This window comes from Procambarus clarkii, chromosome 8 (assembly GCF_040958095.1).
Source record: "Procambarus clarkii isolate CNS0578487 chromosome 8, FALCON_Pclarkii_2.0, whole genome shotgun sequence".
Lineage (NCBI taxonomy): Eukaryota > Metazoa > Arthropoda > Malacostraca > Decapoda > Cambaridae > Procambarus > Procambarus clarkii.
Genome location: NC_091157.1, coordinates 41373504 through 41387303, shown reverse-complemented (window position 1 = coordinate 41387303; position 13800 = coordinate 41373504). Strand labels below are relative to the sequence as shown.

The 13800-nt window shown below is 46.0% G+C and overlaps 1 protein-coding gene across 1 annotated transcript in view; it reads right to left on the bottom strand.

Annotated features, from left to right (window-relative positions):
* Positions 1-2097: 2097 nt before the first annotated feature.
* Positions 2098-13800, bottom strand: part of LOC138360628 (putative per-hexamer repeat protein 5) — a 75683-nt gene continuing 63980 nt past the window's right edge. The window contains exon 4 of the mRNA XM_069320321.1: positions 2098-2294. Coding sequence (XP_069176422.1) covers positions 2098-2294 — 197 coding nt within the window. The remainder of the gene's footprint in view (positions 2295-13800) is intronic.

Below are 13800 nucleotides of genomic sequence, written 5' to 3'. Positions count from 1 at the left end.
AGGCTGGTGTATGATGTAATCAAACTATGCAGTGATATCTTGGCTGATAGCCTAGTATCACGAATATTCTAATTATTAGTGAATCTTTTTCGGCAGTAGATTATTGTTAATTTGTGTATTGACAATGTATGTTATACTTAACCAAATTGAATATATTTCAGCATCAAAGTTGTATGGAATGTATTTGTGGACATATATTAGATGTCTAGTGTGTAGCAGTAGCTTAATGTCGTGTGTTAGGAAAAATCTGCTTGTATACTTATTGTATGTAATGCTACATAAATGCTGTATAGGTAACATTATGTGGACCATGATGGAGAATGTATACATTTAGGTCTTGGATGTATTAATCATATATATACTGTGTAATTTCCATTTCATTGTTCTTTCTTGCATCGTCATCTTGTTATGACATTAAATGCAATTACGACACTGTGAAATGTATACAACCTAGACAAGCTTTTGATACACATGTTGTATATATCTACTTTAATTTTGTATTCTTGTATACATATGTATTAACGGTTGGCCGACGTCTTGAATCCTCCCTTTACCCCCTTCCCTCTTCCCCTACTTTGATGTACCGACTCGCGCCAGTGTTACCAGGACTTACCAATACGAATTCTTTGTGTACATATTTTTATATCATGATAAATTCTTGAATGTACTTAATTCCTATCATGTATTATTATGTAAGGTTGGGTATTATAATCTTTACATTGTTGTATATTAAATTAGAAGTTCATGTTCGAGTTATGTCTGTAAATGAGCTTGAGAGATTTGGAAGTTGAGGGTCAGTTGACTCCTGGAGTTGGATACAGTGTGGCGCCCCGGCCAGTCTGGCTGAAGGCGGCACTACACTCCGACCATTCCAAGCGAGCGCACCTGTGGTGTGACGGTCCGAGATTTGGGACCTTATTTGTGTATTGTAACTTCTAGATTAATTATCATGTAACAGTATGTATTACCATGGATCATTTCTACTGTTGTTCATCATGTATACCAGGTGGTAGAGGTTTTTATATATCTTTGTGAGGTGATATTCTGAGGAACTTAAGTAATGCCATTGTGCTGTAGGTGATATTGATATTAGCAGCATATAGGCGCTAGTGTCCCACGATAGAGCCTGGTGTCAGTTGGTGTTGATTGATCATGCCCAGCTGATGAGTAGCTGGATAAAGTAATAGTGTGTGAGTTTCGTAGAATGCTTTAGTTATTAATGCCCAGTAAACTGGATTTTTTTTTGCTAGCCTTTCCCTCCTCTAGAACAATTGATTGATATTGGCCAGGCTATGTTTTCCAGTGATGCTGAAGGTTACTCCCTCATTATATTAATATGCGGTTCTTGTCCGTGTCTCTTAACAGTGAAATGGGGGCACTGACCGGAATCTCATAACATATATTTATGTGGGGGTCCTTGCCTGGCATACCGTAACAAACATTTGCCCTGAAGCAAATGAAGATCAAGAAGCAAGTTCACTTTTATTGAACACGTTACAGGTCCTAATATTACAGGTCTTCTCGTTACAGGTCCTCACGTTACAGGTCCTCACGTTACAGGTCCTAATATTACAGGTACTCGCATTACAGATCCTCACGTTACAGGTCCTCACGTTACAGGTCCTAATATTACAGGTACTCGCATTACAGATCCTCACGTTACAGGTCCTCACGTTACAGGTCCTAATATTACAGGTACTCGCATTACAGATCCTTACTTTACAGGTCCTCATGTTACACAAATATACAAAACAGTAACTCAGCGTCTCTACAGTGTCATACTTGAAAGAATTTACTCAACACCGTCATAAATACTGTCTCAATCAGGTCATCACCGACATCTGTCAGTAAGCTCCACATTCCTGTTGCTTACCAATACCAGATCCTGCCTTGTGACCCTCTGCTGCTTGGCGCTCTCTGCCGTCGAGATCTCCAAACATTAAGAACGTGTTTCATACGGGAACCTCCGCCATTACCGTCAACCAGATTGTGGTGGGGGTCGTTAGGCTGGATTGTGGTGGGGGTCGTAGGGCCAGATTGTGGTGGGGGTCGTAGGGCCTGATGAGAGTGGCATCTCACCTTTATTGTTGGCCGGGTTTAAGGCTGCCGGCGGTGGAATGCAAAGAAGTCTCCTGTTTTTCGGTACTCATTAGTTAGTCCTGTTGTAATTGCTTCTTGGCTGGAGAAGTCTCGAGTCTGATTGATCTTTGTCTTCCGATATTCCATTGATCGCTGGTTTTGACTTTCTGATGTGTAGGGCCTCGCTGATGTCGAGTCTCCTGTTGTCGTTGTATCTGTCGATAATTTCTGTGTTGCTTGTTAAGATTTCTCTGGTGATGGTCTGGATGTGTGAGGAGATTAACACAGAAATTATCGACAGATACAACGACAACAAGAGACTCGACATCAGCGAGGCACTACACATCAAAAAGTCAAAATCAGCAATCAACAGCCAATTAACACAAAATTACATTCCACCCAATTCAAGGACCCCGAACTAACAGAGAATCAAGAAGATAAAATACGCAATGTACCCATTGATTCATGTCCTATCACCTCACCCAAAAATGAATATAAGCATTAACAGAGTATGTAAAATTTTCTTTGAGAATGTAAGAAGTGTCTTGTGAAATGCTTCTAGGAGTCAGACAATAAATAAGGTGTGAAAATGAACTTTGGAGAGTTAATTTTTCAACTACCCTCGACAGTGAAGAAAAACATAAGAAATATCAAGATTCGTGTTATAGAATCATTAATCTTATCCTTTCGGTCATATTCAACAACATATGTTCACAAGAAAGACTGCTACCAAAATATATATATATATATATATATATATATATATATATATATATATATATATATATATATATATATATATATATATATATATATATATATATATATATATATATATATATATTAGTATATTTTGGTAGCAGTCTTTCCTGTAGACATATATTATTAAATATGACCGAAAAAGTAAGATTAATAATTCTAACACGAATTTTCTCAATCTTTCGTACATTTCTTTTCACTGTTGGTGGTAATTCAAAAATCAATTCTCCAAAATTCATTTTTATTTCTAGTCTGACGCGACACTTGAGCGCGTTTCGTAAAACTTATTACATTTTCAAAGACTTTAGTTAACATATACACAACTGAATAGAACTTACACATCTCCGATTTGTTTATATCTACATTTGAGTGAGGTGGATGGGGTGAGGTGGTATTAATAGGGTATTAATTTCATCAACACAAGACAGAACACGAAACAATGGGTATTGAATGGAAGTGATTGTAGAAAGCCTATTGGTCCATATTTCTTGATGCTTCTGTATTGGAGCGGAGTCTTGAGGTGGGTAGAATATAGTTGTGCATTAGTTGGCTGTTGATTGCTGGTGTTGACTTTTTAATGTGTAGTGCCTCGCAAACGTCTGCTATCGCTGTATCTATCGATGATTTCTGTGTTGTTTACAAGGATTTCTCTGGCGATGGTTTGGTTGTGGGAAGAGATTATATGTTCCTTAATGGAGCCCTGTTGCTTATGCATCGTTAAACGCCTAGAAAGAGATGTTGTTGTCTTTCCTATATACTAGGTTTTTTGGAGCTTACAATCCCCAATAGGGCATTTGACGGCATAGACGACGTTGGTCTCTTTTAAAGCGTTCTGCTTTGTGTCTGGAGAGTTTCTCATGAGTAGGCTGGCCGTTTTTCTGGTTTTATAGTAAATCGTCAGTTGTATCCTCTGATTTTTGTCTGTAGGGATAACGTTTCTATTAACAATATCTTTCAGGACCCTTTCCTCCGTTTTATGAGCTGTGGAAAAGAAGTTCCTGTAAAATAGTCTAATAGGGGGTATAGGTGTTGTGTTAGTTGTCTCTTCAGAGGTTGCATAGCGTTTCACTTTCCTTCTTATGATGTCTTCGATGAAACCATTGGAGAAGCCGTTGTTGACTAGGACCTGCCTTACCCTACAGAGTTCTTCGTCGACTTGCTTCCATTCTGAGCTGTGGCTGAGAGTACGGTCGACATATGCGTTAACAACACTCCTCTTGTACCTGTCTGGGCAGTCGCTGTTGGCATTTAGGCACATTCCTATGTCCGTTTCCTTAGTGTAGACTGCAGTGTGGAAACCTCCGCTCTTTACCATGACTGTTACATCTAGAAAGGGCAGCTTCCCATCCTTTTCCATCTCGTAAGTGAAACGCAGCACGGAACTCTGCTCAAACGCCTCCTTCAGCTCCTGCAGATGTCTGACATCAGGTACCTGTGTAAAAATGTCGTCAACATACCTGCAGTATATGGCCGGTTTCAAGTTCATGTCGACTAAGACTTTTTGCTCGATGGTACCCATGTAGAAGTTTGCAAACAGGACACCTAGAGGAGAACCCATGGCGACCCCATCTACTTGCTTATACATGTGCCCATCCGGGCTCAAGAAGGGTGCCTCTTTAGTACAAGCTTGGAGTAGTTTCCTTAGAATATTCTCTGGTATGTCAAGAGGAGTACTGGCTGGATCACGATACACTCTGTCTGCTATCATCCCAATTGTCTCGTCCACAGGTACGTTGGTAAACAGTGATTCTACGTCCAACGAGGCTCTTATCCCTGTGGCCCGTGTGCCCCGCAGTAAGTCAACAAATTCTTTTGGAGACTTCAGGCTGAAGGCGCAAGGGACATAAGGAAAATTCGTGTTAGAATTATTAATCTTACTTTTTCGGTCATATTTAATAATATATATATTATATATATATAGATAATATATATATATATATATATATAGATAATATATATATATATATATATATATATATATATATATATATATATATATATATATATATATATATATATATATATATATATATATATATACATCAGAAAGGACTCCTCCCGTGAAAGATTCACACCTAGACTGTTTCATTGCTACTGTCAGTCTAGGTATGAACCTTTCACAGGAGGAGTTTTTTCTGATATAATTGGCTTGCGTGTTTGTACAAGTTGTTACAATTGTGGCTCGTGTTCTCTCATAGAAGTGAATTGTGTCAATGAAAACGAAATTCTGGTTTGTGACTACTTGGTGTTGTTGGGTCATTGGATAAATAGCTTTGGCTTCCAATGATTTAACAGTCTACGAGGTCATTTGATCAGAGTACTAGACTTGTCAAGGAGCTTCATTGCTCCTGTCAGTCTGGGTATTAACCTTTTACGGGAGGAGTCATTTCTTATATAATCGGCTTGCGCGTTTGTGCATGTTATTATATATATATATATATATATATATATATATATATATATATATATATATATATATATATATATATATATATATATATATATATATATATATATATATATATATATATATATATATATATATATATGTCGTACCTAGTAGCCAGAACGCACTTCTCAGCCAACTATGCAAGGCTCAATTTGCCTAATAAGCCAAGTTTTCTTCAATTAATTGTTTTTCGACTACCTAACCTACCTAACCTAACCTAACCTAACCTAACCTAACTTTTTCGGCTACCTAACCTAACCTAACCTATAAAGATAGGTTAGGTTAGGTTAGGTAGGGTTGGTTAGGTTCGGTCATATATCTACGTTAATTTTAACTCCAATAAAAAAAAATTGACCTCATACATAATGAAATGGGTAGCTCTATCATTTCATAAGAAAAATAATTGAGAAAATATATATAGATTCAGGAAAACTTGGCTTATTAGGCAAATCGGGCCTTGCATAGTAGGCCGAAAAGTGCATTCTGGCTACTAGGTACGACATATATATATATATATATATATATATATATATATATATATATATATATATATATATATATATATATATATATATATATATATTGTTACGGTGCCCTCTCCTATTTCTTTCGTTTGCCGGCTTAAAGAGTCATATCAGCTCTCCCTACTGATTCTCTGAGGTTCAGGGAGTCTAATGATATATGTGGCGACCAGACCGGCTGCCATTTAATGGAAGGAGGTTATATTATAAGTTGTAAATAAAGGAAAATTGGCGCCCTGTTATAAAATGAAACAGTATCCCCTACGGCAGATATGACCTTGTGGAAGGGACACTATGCCGATCGCGGATTGGCCGACGTAGGTCGCGGGCGACAAATCAGGGCCCGCCATGACGTCACCGAGTGCCCCGGGCGGCGCCAACGTCAGAGTTGTACTGACCGTGGAAGCGACAGGACGCGCCTCGGTCTGCTCTCAAAGATTGGAGGCTCTGCAAGCCTTGTTCAGTGGATTGAGCTGGCCTGCGCAGCCTACCACAGTTATTGGAGACCCTGCGCTTCTGGGAAGCAAAAGAGGAACCAAGTTCAGTGAGCAGAGAAGTGCCCAAACTTGGAAAATAGTCGGCGACGACGCTGGGCGGCGCCGCTGGCTGGACGTTGAGGTCTGGAAGGTGGGCGAGCAAGCTAGCTGTGACTGGGGTCACATCCACTGAGAATCTTGGAAGGACGACACCGTGCCTAGGACAAGGAGCGACGCCCTGTGGGAGAGGCGAGTGTGGGGAAAAATAGTGATTAGCTCAGCGCCCATCGATGAACCAGGATTGGGGCAGCTGAATCTCAGGGATTGGAACGGCGACGACGCGAAGGCTTCACGACACCTGAGGACCTGTGGAACGCCCTGGATCGTCGAGGATCGACCCAAGGAAGCGTGGGAACCTCACACCATCGAGGGACAGGCGTCGTGAGCCAGGAGTGTAAGGTAGATCATTTTTCCCTCCCATTACCCCTTGTATGAGTAGGCTAGTTAGGCCACAATATTTACTCGTATATGTGGCAGCAAGACTTTATTACTTTAATAGTAGAGTAGGCTGCAAGGCAGCTTGTGTCCAGGACTGTCAGAGAGGACAGTGTGTATGGATGGCAGGACAGTGAAGAAGAGGTGCCGACGTGGTGAAGAGGCCCTCCTGTGAGAGTGTGAGACTCCTGTCTTCATGCCCAGTAGAAGGAGCGTTGGATGGTCGTGGAAGAAGAGGCTGACGATCTCCAGACTCATTATCCATATTCCATATTCATGTATTACTGGTGATTGTGTGTGTGTGTTCATGTAATTTGCATCAGTAAATCCACACATTTTATTACTGTGTTTGAGTGTGCCTCCATTTGTGATATTTCTCTATGAGCATACATTTCTGGCTACAAACGATATATAATACACCCACTGAACTGCATTGCTGGGGTGCAGATATAATAACCCAGCTGGCGACCTTGCTAAGAGGAAGATAGAGAAGACAGGCGGGAAAGGAGTTCCTGCAACCTTTTTTTGTCTGGCAGGCAAGACTCAGGGAGGTTATGGTTATAGGTAAGCCTGAGTCTTCCTTCACTCCCCCACGGGTCTAGGCCGGAACTGTTAACAGCAGTTTCCCCGTGTTTGACTGAAGGGCTTCCAGGGTGAATCAGTGGCACCCCTTTGTGGTGGAAGCAAAGACCTGCGGAGGTGGGCATTGTTGGTCCTATCTTGTGTGACCAAGGAGACTCCGGTGAATCCAGGGAGTCGGAGGGGCTGAGTATTTGGGCCTTTGAGCCCCTAGCAGCCGAGTGTTAGCAGAGCCCCGGACCGCCCACCCCCACGTGACAAGAGAACTGGCGACCTTGCCAGGATTCGAACCCCAGTAGCCAAGAACTGGGAACTTCGCCAGGAAGCGTGGGTCAAGCTACAGTGTGGCCCAAATTTCAAGACAAGTGTTGCCAGGGTACTAATACAGTGTGGCCAGTGAATTCGGTGGTACTGTTACTCAACCGGCTAAGGGACTGAAACGGTGAAATTAGTGCCTACTAACTTGTCTGTGCCGTCGTGTATGCTTGATGATATAGAGATGGAGGAAGACAAAGTAAAGAAATTTATTGGCACAAGGGACGAGAGAATTTTGGAGGAGTGTACCAAGGCCCAGATCCAACAAGTGGCAAACCACTTTGGGATCAGGTTGAGGACGACTAAGGTAGCGGAGCGAAGGATAGAGATCATGGCACAGCTCACAGCTCGAGAGGAAGCGACGGGAGAGGAGCCATCTCAAGAGGAGCTGTCCCGAGGAGAGCCGTCGCAAGGTGAACCGTCCCGACTAGGGCCTCCCCAAGCGCCTACCAGTGTGGAGAGAATTCACAGTGAACATGGGAGCAGTGGGAGGTCCGGCTGTAGTAAGAGGAGCCTGCAACTGGAAATAATGAAGATGCAACTGGAAGCCCAGCTGCGACGAGAGGAGAGAGAGGCGCAAATGCAGCGAGAGGAACGTGCGGCTGAGCTGCAGCGAGAGGAACGTGCGGCTGAGCTGCAGCGAGAGGAACGTGCGGCTGAGCTGCAGCGAGAGGAACGTGCGGCTGAGCTGCAGCGAGAGGAACGTGCGGCTGAGCTGCAGCGAGAGGAGCGAGAAGCTCGGCTGCAGCGGGAAGAAGGAGAGAGACAACTGCGACTGGAGGAGATAATGGCAAAGAAAGAAGTCGAATTGCGTCGCGTTGAACGTGGTCTGCCCTCACTACCTGCACGGCGGGATGACCTCAAGGTAAGGGAACGTGACTTACCTACGTTCGAACCACAAGAAGCTGAGGCGTTCTTCGAACACTTTGAACGGATAGCAACTCTGAAGGAGTGGCCGGAAGATGATTGGGCTGCTCTGGTCCAGGGCAGGTTGACTGGTGAGGCCCGGGAAGCCTATAACATGCTGGACCTAGAGGAGTGTACTAGTTATGACGCGATTAAGAATGCGGTTCTCCACTCATTCCGGCTGACTCCGGAGATGTACCGGAAGCGGTTCAGAGAGTGTACAAGAGCGTCGGGAAAGAATTACGCCGAGACCGCCAGGGATATGGAACGGAAATTCCTACGATGGTTGAAGGCGGAGGAAGCGGAGTCGGTGGATGATATCAAACGACTGATAGTGATGGAGAAGTTTATGTCAGTGCTCCATCCTGAGTTGCGAGTAAGGGTGAGAGAAGCAGGTATTAAGGACCTGAAGGCTGCAGCGGACCGAGCCGACATGCTGGAGGAGGCACTACATATCAGGAGGGAGGGGCCGCCCAGACACTCGCCTTACCCCAGGTCGGGAGGGAACCTTAGGAGTTCAGGAGGAGCGAGGACGGGTGGGGACTCTCCCAAGAGTAGTGTGCCCGATGAAGTAACGTGGTTCAAGAGCTCAAGAGACGCGGGGAGGAAGCCCCAAGCTGTGAGCAGTGGACCTAACTCGGGAGCAAATGCTGCAGTCCCGGATACGACGACAAGGAGTCCAAGGAGGACCCAGGGGACGTCTGCAAGTGGTACCGCCAGAGGGACTGGCGAGTGGCCGCCCAGGGGAGGCAGCCGATGCTACAACTGTGGTGTGAGAGGACATTATGCCCGCGAGTGTGAGGAGCACCAAAGGAATGTAGGATTAATGTTGGAAGAGGAGAGAGTGTTTGTTCACACCCCATATTATAGTGGACCCAACGTGAATGGTTGGGAAATGAAGTTGGGTGAACATCCCTTCGTTTTCGGGGCCAACGTGAAGTTTGGAAAGTCAGACCCAGTGGAGGTTGCCGTGCTTCGCGATACGGGTGCTGACATAAGTATGGTGACCAGGAGTATTCTCCCCAAGGAATTTAATGATTCACCTGTGGGAGTGGTGAGGATACGCAGTGTGGGGGAGGAATACAGGTTGCCACTTCACGAAGTACAGCTGATTGCCGACTGCGGAGTCGAGAAAGCTATAGTAGCTGTAGCCCCTAAGTTACCCCTAGAGCATGTGCAGATGGTGCTGGGTAATGACCTCGGAGGAGGCAGGATACAACCCGATTGGGCCAGGAGTGCCTATGTTGCAAGCAGCGGTACAACCCTGCCAGATGAGGTATCGGTCGTTCCAGATGGTGGTGAGGAAGCCGACTTCGCCAGGGAAAACGTCGCCAGAGACGACGACAACGAGGGCGAGAGTGCAGAGAGGTCGTCGGAGGTTGTGGAAAACCCCGACGGGGACCTCCGACTAAGCCTGATGATGCGTGTGGAGGAGTGGCGAGGAGCAGCTGTACAAACGCCTGGGGCGGTGAGGAGGCTGCAGACCGCACTCCCTCCATACAGAAACGTGAATAAAGTAAGCTCAGTGGATGAGCGAACGGCAGTGTGGGGCAGAGTGGAGGAACCACGACGCAGTGCACCCTATGCCGGCCAGATGAATAGTGGTAGGTGCAAGATGAACCACCGTGGTGAGGTGAGCCACAGGGAGGTGGATGAGCCCAACCACGAACCGAAGAAGACGTCTGCAGGGAAGAGAATCTCGTTTGCCGTGAGGAGTGAAGATGTTCGTCGGGAACGAAGGAGCGAATGGTATAGGAAAGGCAATACGAAGAAAGCAGGGAATAGGTACACCCAGGGTAGGCGCCAGCCTAACCAGAGGGGCATTGGGCCATCGCAAAAGCCTAGTGTAGGAGAGAGGAAGCTGCTGGATGGAGTACAGGTGACAAGTGCCACTGTGAGGAGACAACGCACCTACGGGAGAAGAGGAATCGAGAAGAGAGAAGATTGGCGAAGAGGAGATCATGAGAGGAAACATGGAGTACCTGTAGGACGCAGTGGAAATGCAAGACTATCTCGGAGTGCACGACGCGGTGGAGGCGCCGCATGCACTGAATCTTACAGTGGTAACGAGCCGTGGGAGTACACTCGTAGCCACGGAGAGGGGATTTCTTGTAGATGTTCAGGGAACACCCATCACACCCGGTACTATGCGAGGTGGAGATACAATGAGGCAAGTGACTGGCAAAGTGGTATGAGCCACGTCACCAACTGGAGGAGTGACACTTCAGGAACGGAGGGAGCAAGAGTATAGGTTGCCCTCTTGAGTGCTGCTCTTCCGATATGACTCTTATTTTAAGGGGAGGGGTATGTTACGGTGCCCTCTCCTATTTCTTTCGTTTGCCGGCTTAAAGAGTCATATCAGCTCTCCCTACTGATTCTCTGAGGTTCAGGGAGTCTAATGATATATGTGGCGACCAGACCGGCTGCCATTTAATGGAAGGAGGTTATATTATAAGTTGTAAATAAAGGAAAATTGGCGCCCTGTTATAAAATGAAACAGTATCCCCTACGGCAGATATGACCTTGTGGAAGGGACACTATGCCGATCGCGGATTGGCCGACGTAGGTCGCGGGCGACAAATCAGGGCCCGCCATGACGTCACCGAGTGCCCCGGGCGGCGCCAACGTCAGAGTTGTACTGACCGTGGAAGCGACAGGACGCGCCTCGGTCTGCTCTCAAAGATTGGAGGCTCTGCAAGCCTTGTTCAGTGGATTGAGCTGGCCTGCGCAGCCTACCACAGTTATTGGAGACCCTGCGCTTCTGGGAAGCAAAAGAGGAACCAAGTTCAGTGAGCAGAGAAGTGCCCAAACTTGGAAAATAGTCGGCGACGACGCTGGGCGGCGCCGCTGGCTGGACGTTGAGGTCTGGAAGGTGGGCGAGCAAGCTAGCTGTGACTGGGGTCACATCCACTGAGAATCTTGGAAGGACGACACCGTGCCTAGGACAAGGAGCGACGCCCTGTGGGAGAGGCGAGTGTGGGGAAAAATAGTGATTAGCTCAGCGCCCATCGATGAACCAGGATTGGGGCAGCTGAATCTCAGGGATTGGAACGGCGACGACGCGAAGGCTTCACGACACCTGAGGACCTGTGGAACGCCCTGGATCGTCGAGGATCGACCCAAGGAAGCGTGGGAACCTCACACCATCGAGGGACAGGCGTCGTGAGCCAGGAGTGTAAGGTAGATCATTTTTCCCTCCCATTACCCCTTGTATGAGTAGGCTAGTTAGGCCACAATATTTACTCGTATATGTGGCAGCAAGACTTTATTACTTTAATAGTAGAGTAGGCTGCAAGGCAGCTTGTGTCCAGGACTGTCAGAGAGGACAGTGTGTATGGATGGCAGGACAGTGAAGAAGAGGTGCCGACGTGGTGAAGAGGCCCTCCTGTGAGAGTGTGAGACTCCTGTCTTCATGCCCAGTAGAAGGAGCGTTGGATGGTCGTGGAAGAAGAGGCTGACGATCTCCAGACTCATTATCCATATTCCATATTCATGTATTACTGGTGATTGTGTGTGTGTGTTCATGTAATTTGCATCAGTAAATCCACACATTTTATTACTGTGTTTGAGTGTGCCTCCATTTGTGATATTTCTCTATGAGCATACATTTCTGGCTACAAACGATATATAATACACCCACTGAACTGCATTGCTGGGGTGCAGATATAATAACCCAGCTGGCGACCTTGCTAAGAGGAAGATAGAGAAGACAGGCGGGAAAGGAGTTCCTGCAACCTTTTTTTGTCTGGCAGGCAAGACTCAGGGAGGTTATGGTTATAGGTAAGCCTGAGTCTTCCTTCACTCCCCCACGGGTCTAGGCCGGAACTGTTAACAGCAGTTTCCCCGTGTTTGACTGAAGGGCTTCCAGGGTGAATCAGTGGCACCCCTTTGTGGTGGAAGCAAAGACCTGCGGAGGTGGGCATTGTTGGTCCTATCTTGTGTGACCAAGGAGACTCCGGTGAATCCAGGGAGTCGGAGGGGCTGAGTATTTGGGCCTTTGAGCCCCTAGCAGCCGAGTGTTAGCAGAGCCCCGGACCGCCCACCCCCACGTGACAATATGCTACCTATTTTTGTCTGGGTTCCATAGTCCTGTTTTGTAATGTGCTCGGTGTTGGGTGCTTGGTGGCTGAGGGTTGGAGGGAGGGTTTAACGAGAGTGGTTGTGTACTAAATGGTGTTGTGAAGGAAACAGAGTAAGGAAGAAATAATTAAGGAGGAGAGGAAGAGAAGTGGGTTTGATGGCAGAAAGAGTTGAGAACTGGGACACGGAAGGGGAAATCGAGGAAGAGTGAGGTGGAGGTCAAGTCACTTGTGTTGTCCCGTCTTGAGTACTGCTCAGTACTCACTTTCCCCTTCAGAACAGGAGAGATTACTGAAGAGGGAATACAGAGAACATATACGGCACGCATAGACGCAATAAAGCACCTAAATTATTGGGATCGTCTCAAAGCTCTCCAAATGTACTCACTAGAAAGGAGACGAGAGAGATACCAAATAATATACACATGGAAAATACTGGAGGGACAGGTCCCAAATCTTTACAGTAAAATAACAACGTACTGGAGTGAACGATATGAAAGGAAATGCAGAATAGAACCAGCGAAGAGCAGTGGTGCCATAGGAACAATCAGAGAACACTGTATAAACATCAGAGGTCCGCGGTTGTTCAACGTCCTACCAGCGAGCATAAGAAATATTGCCGGAACAACCGTGGAAATCTTCAAGAGAAAACTAGACTGTTTCCTCCTAGGAGTGCTGGACCAACTGGTCTGTGGTGGGTATGTCGGCCTGCGGGCCGCTCCAAGCAACAGCCTGGTGGACCAAGTTATCACAAGTCAAGCCTGGCCTCGGGCCGGGCTTGGGGAGTAGAAGAACTCCCAGAACCCCATCAACCAGGTATCAACCAGGACGAGAATAGAAAACGGGGAACGAACGGGACGAGAGTAGGTGAGGAAGAAGGAACAGGAACAAGTAGAGAGAGTGAATCTTCTTGATCTACACTTAATACTTAATACTAATGCTGCCACCATCCTCTCATTTTACTACCACTTTCCTCATCTAGTAAACAGTGCAATAGGAAGCACCATTTACTGAGTCTTTACTGAATAAATTCCTGAGTAGACGCCCTGCGTGTAGCCTGTGGTGGGAGGCGAGTGGCCTCACTACTCCTTCACCCTGCCTCACCTCACACCTCACCTCTCGTCTTTGTTGGATGTTAATTA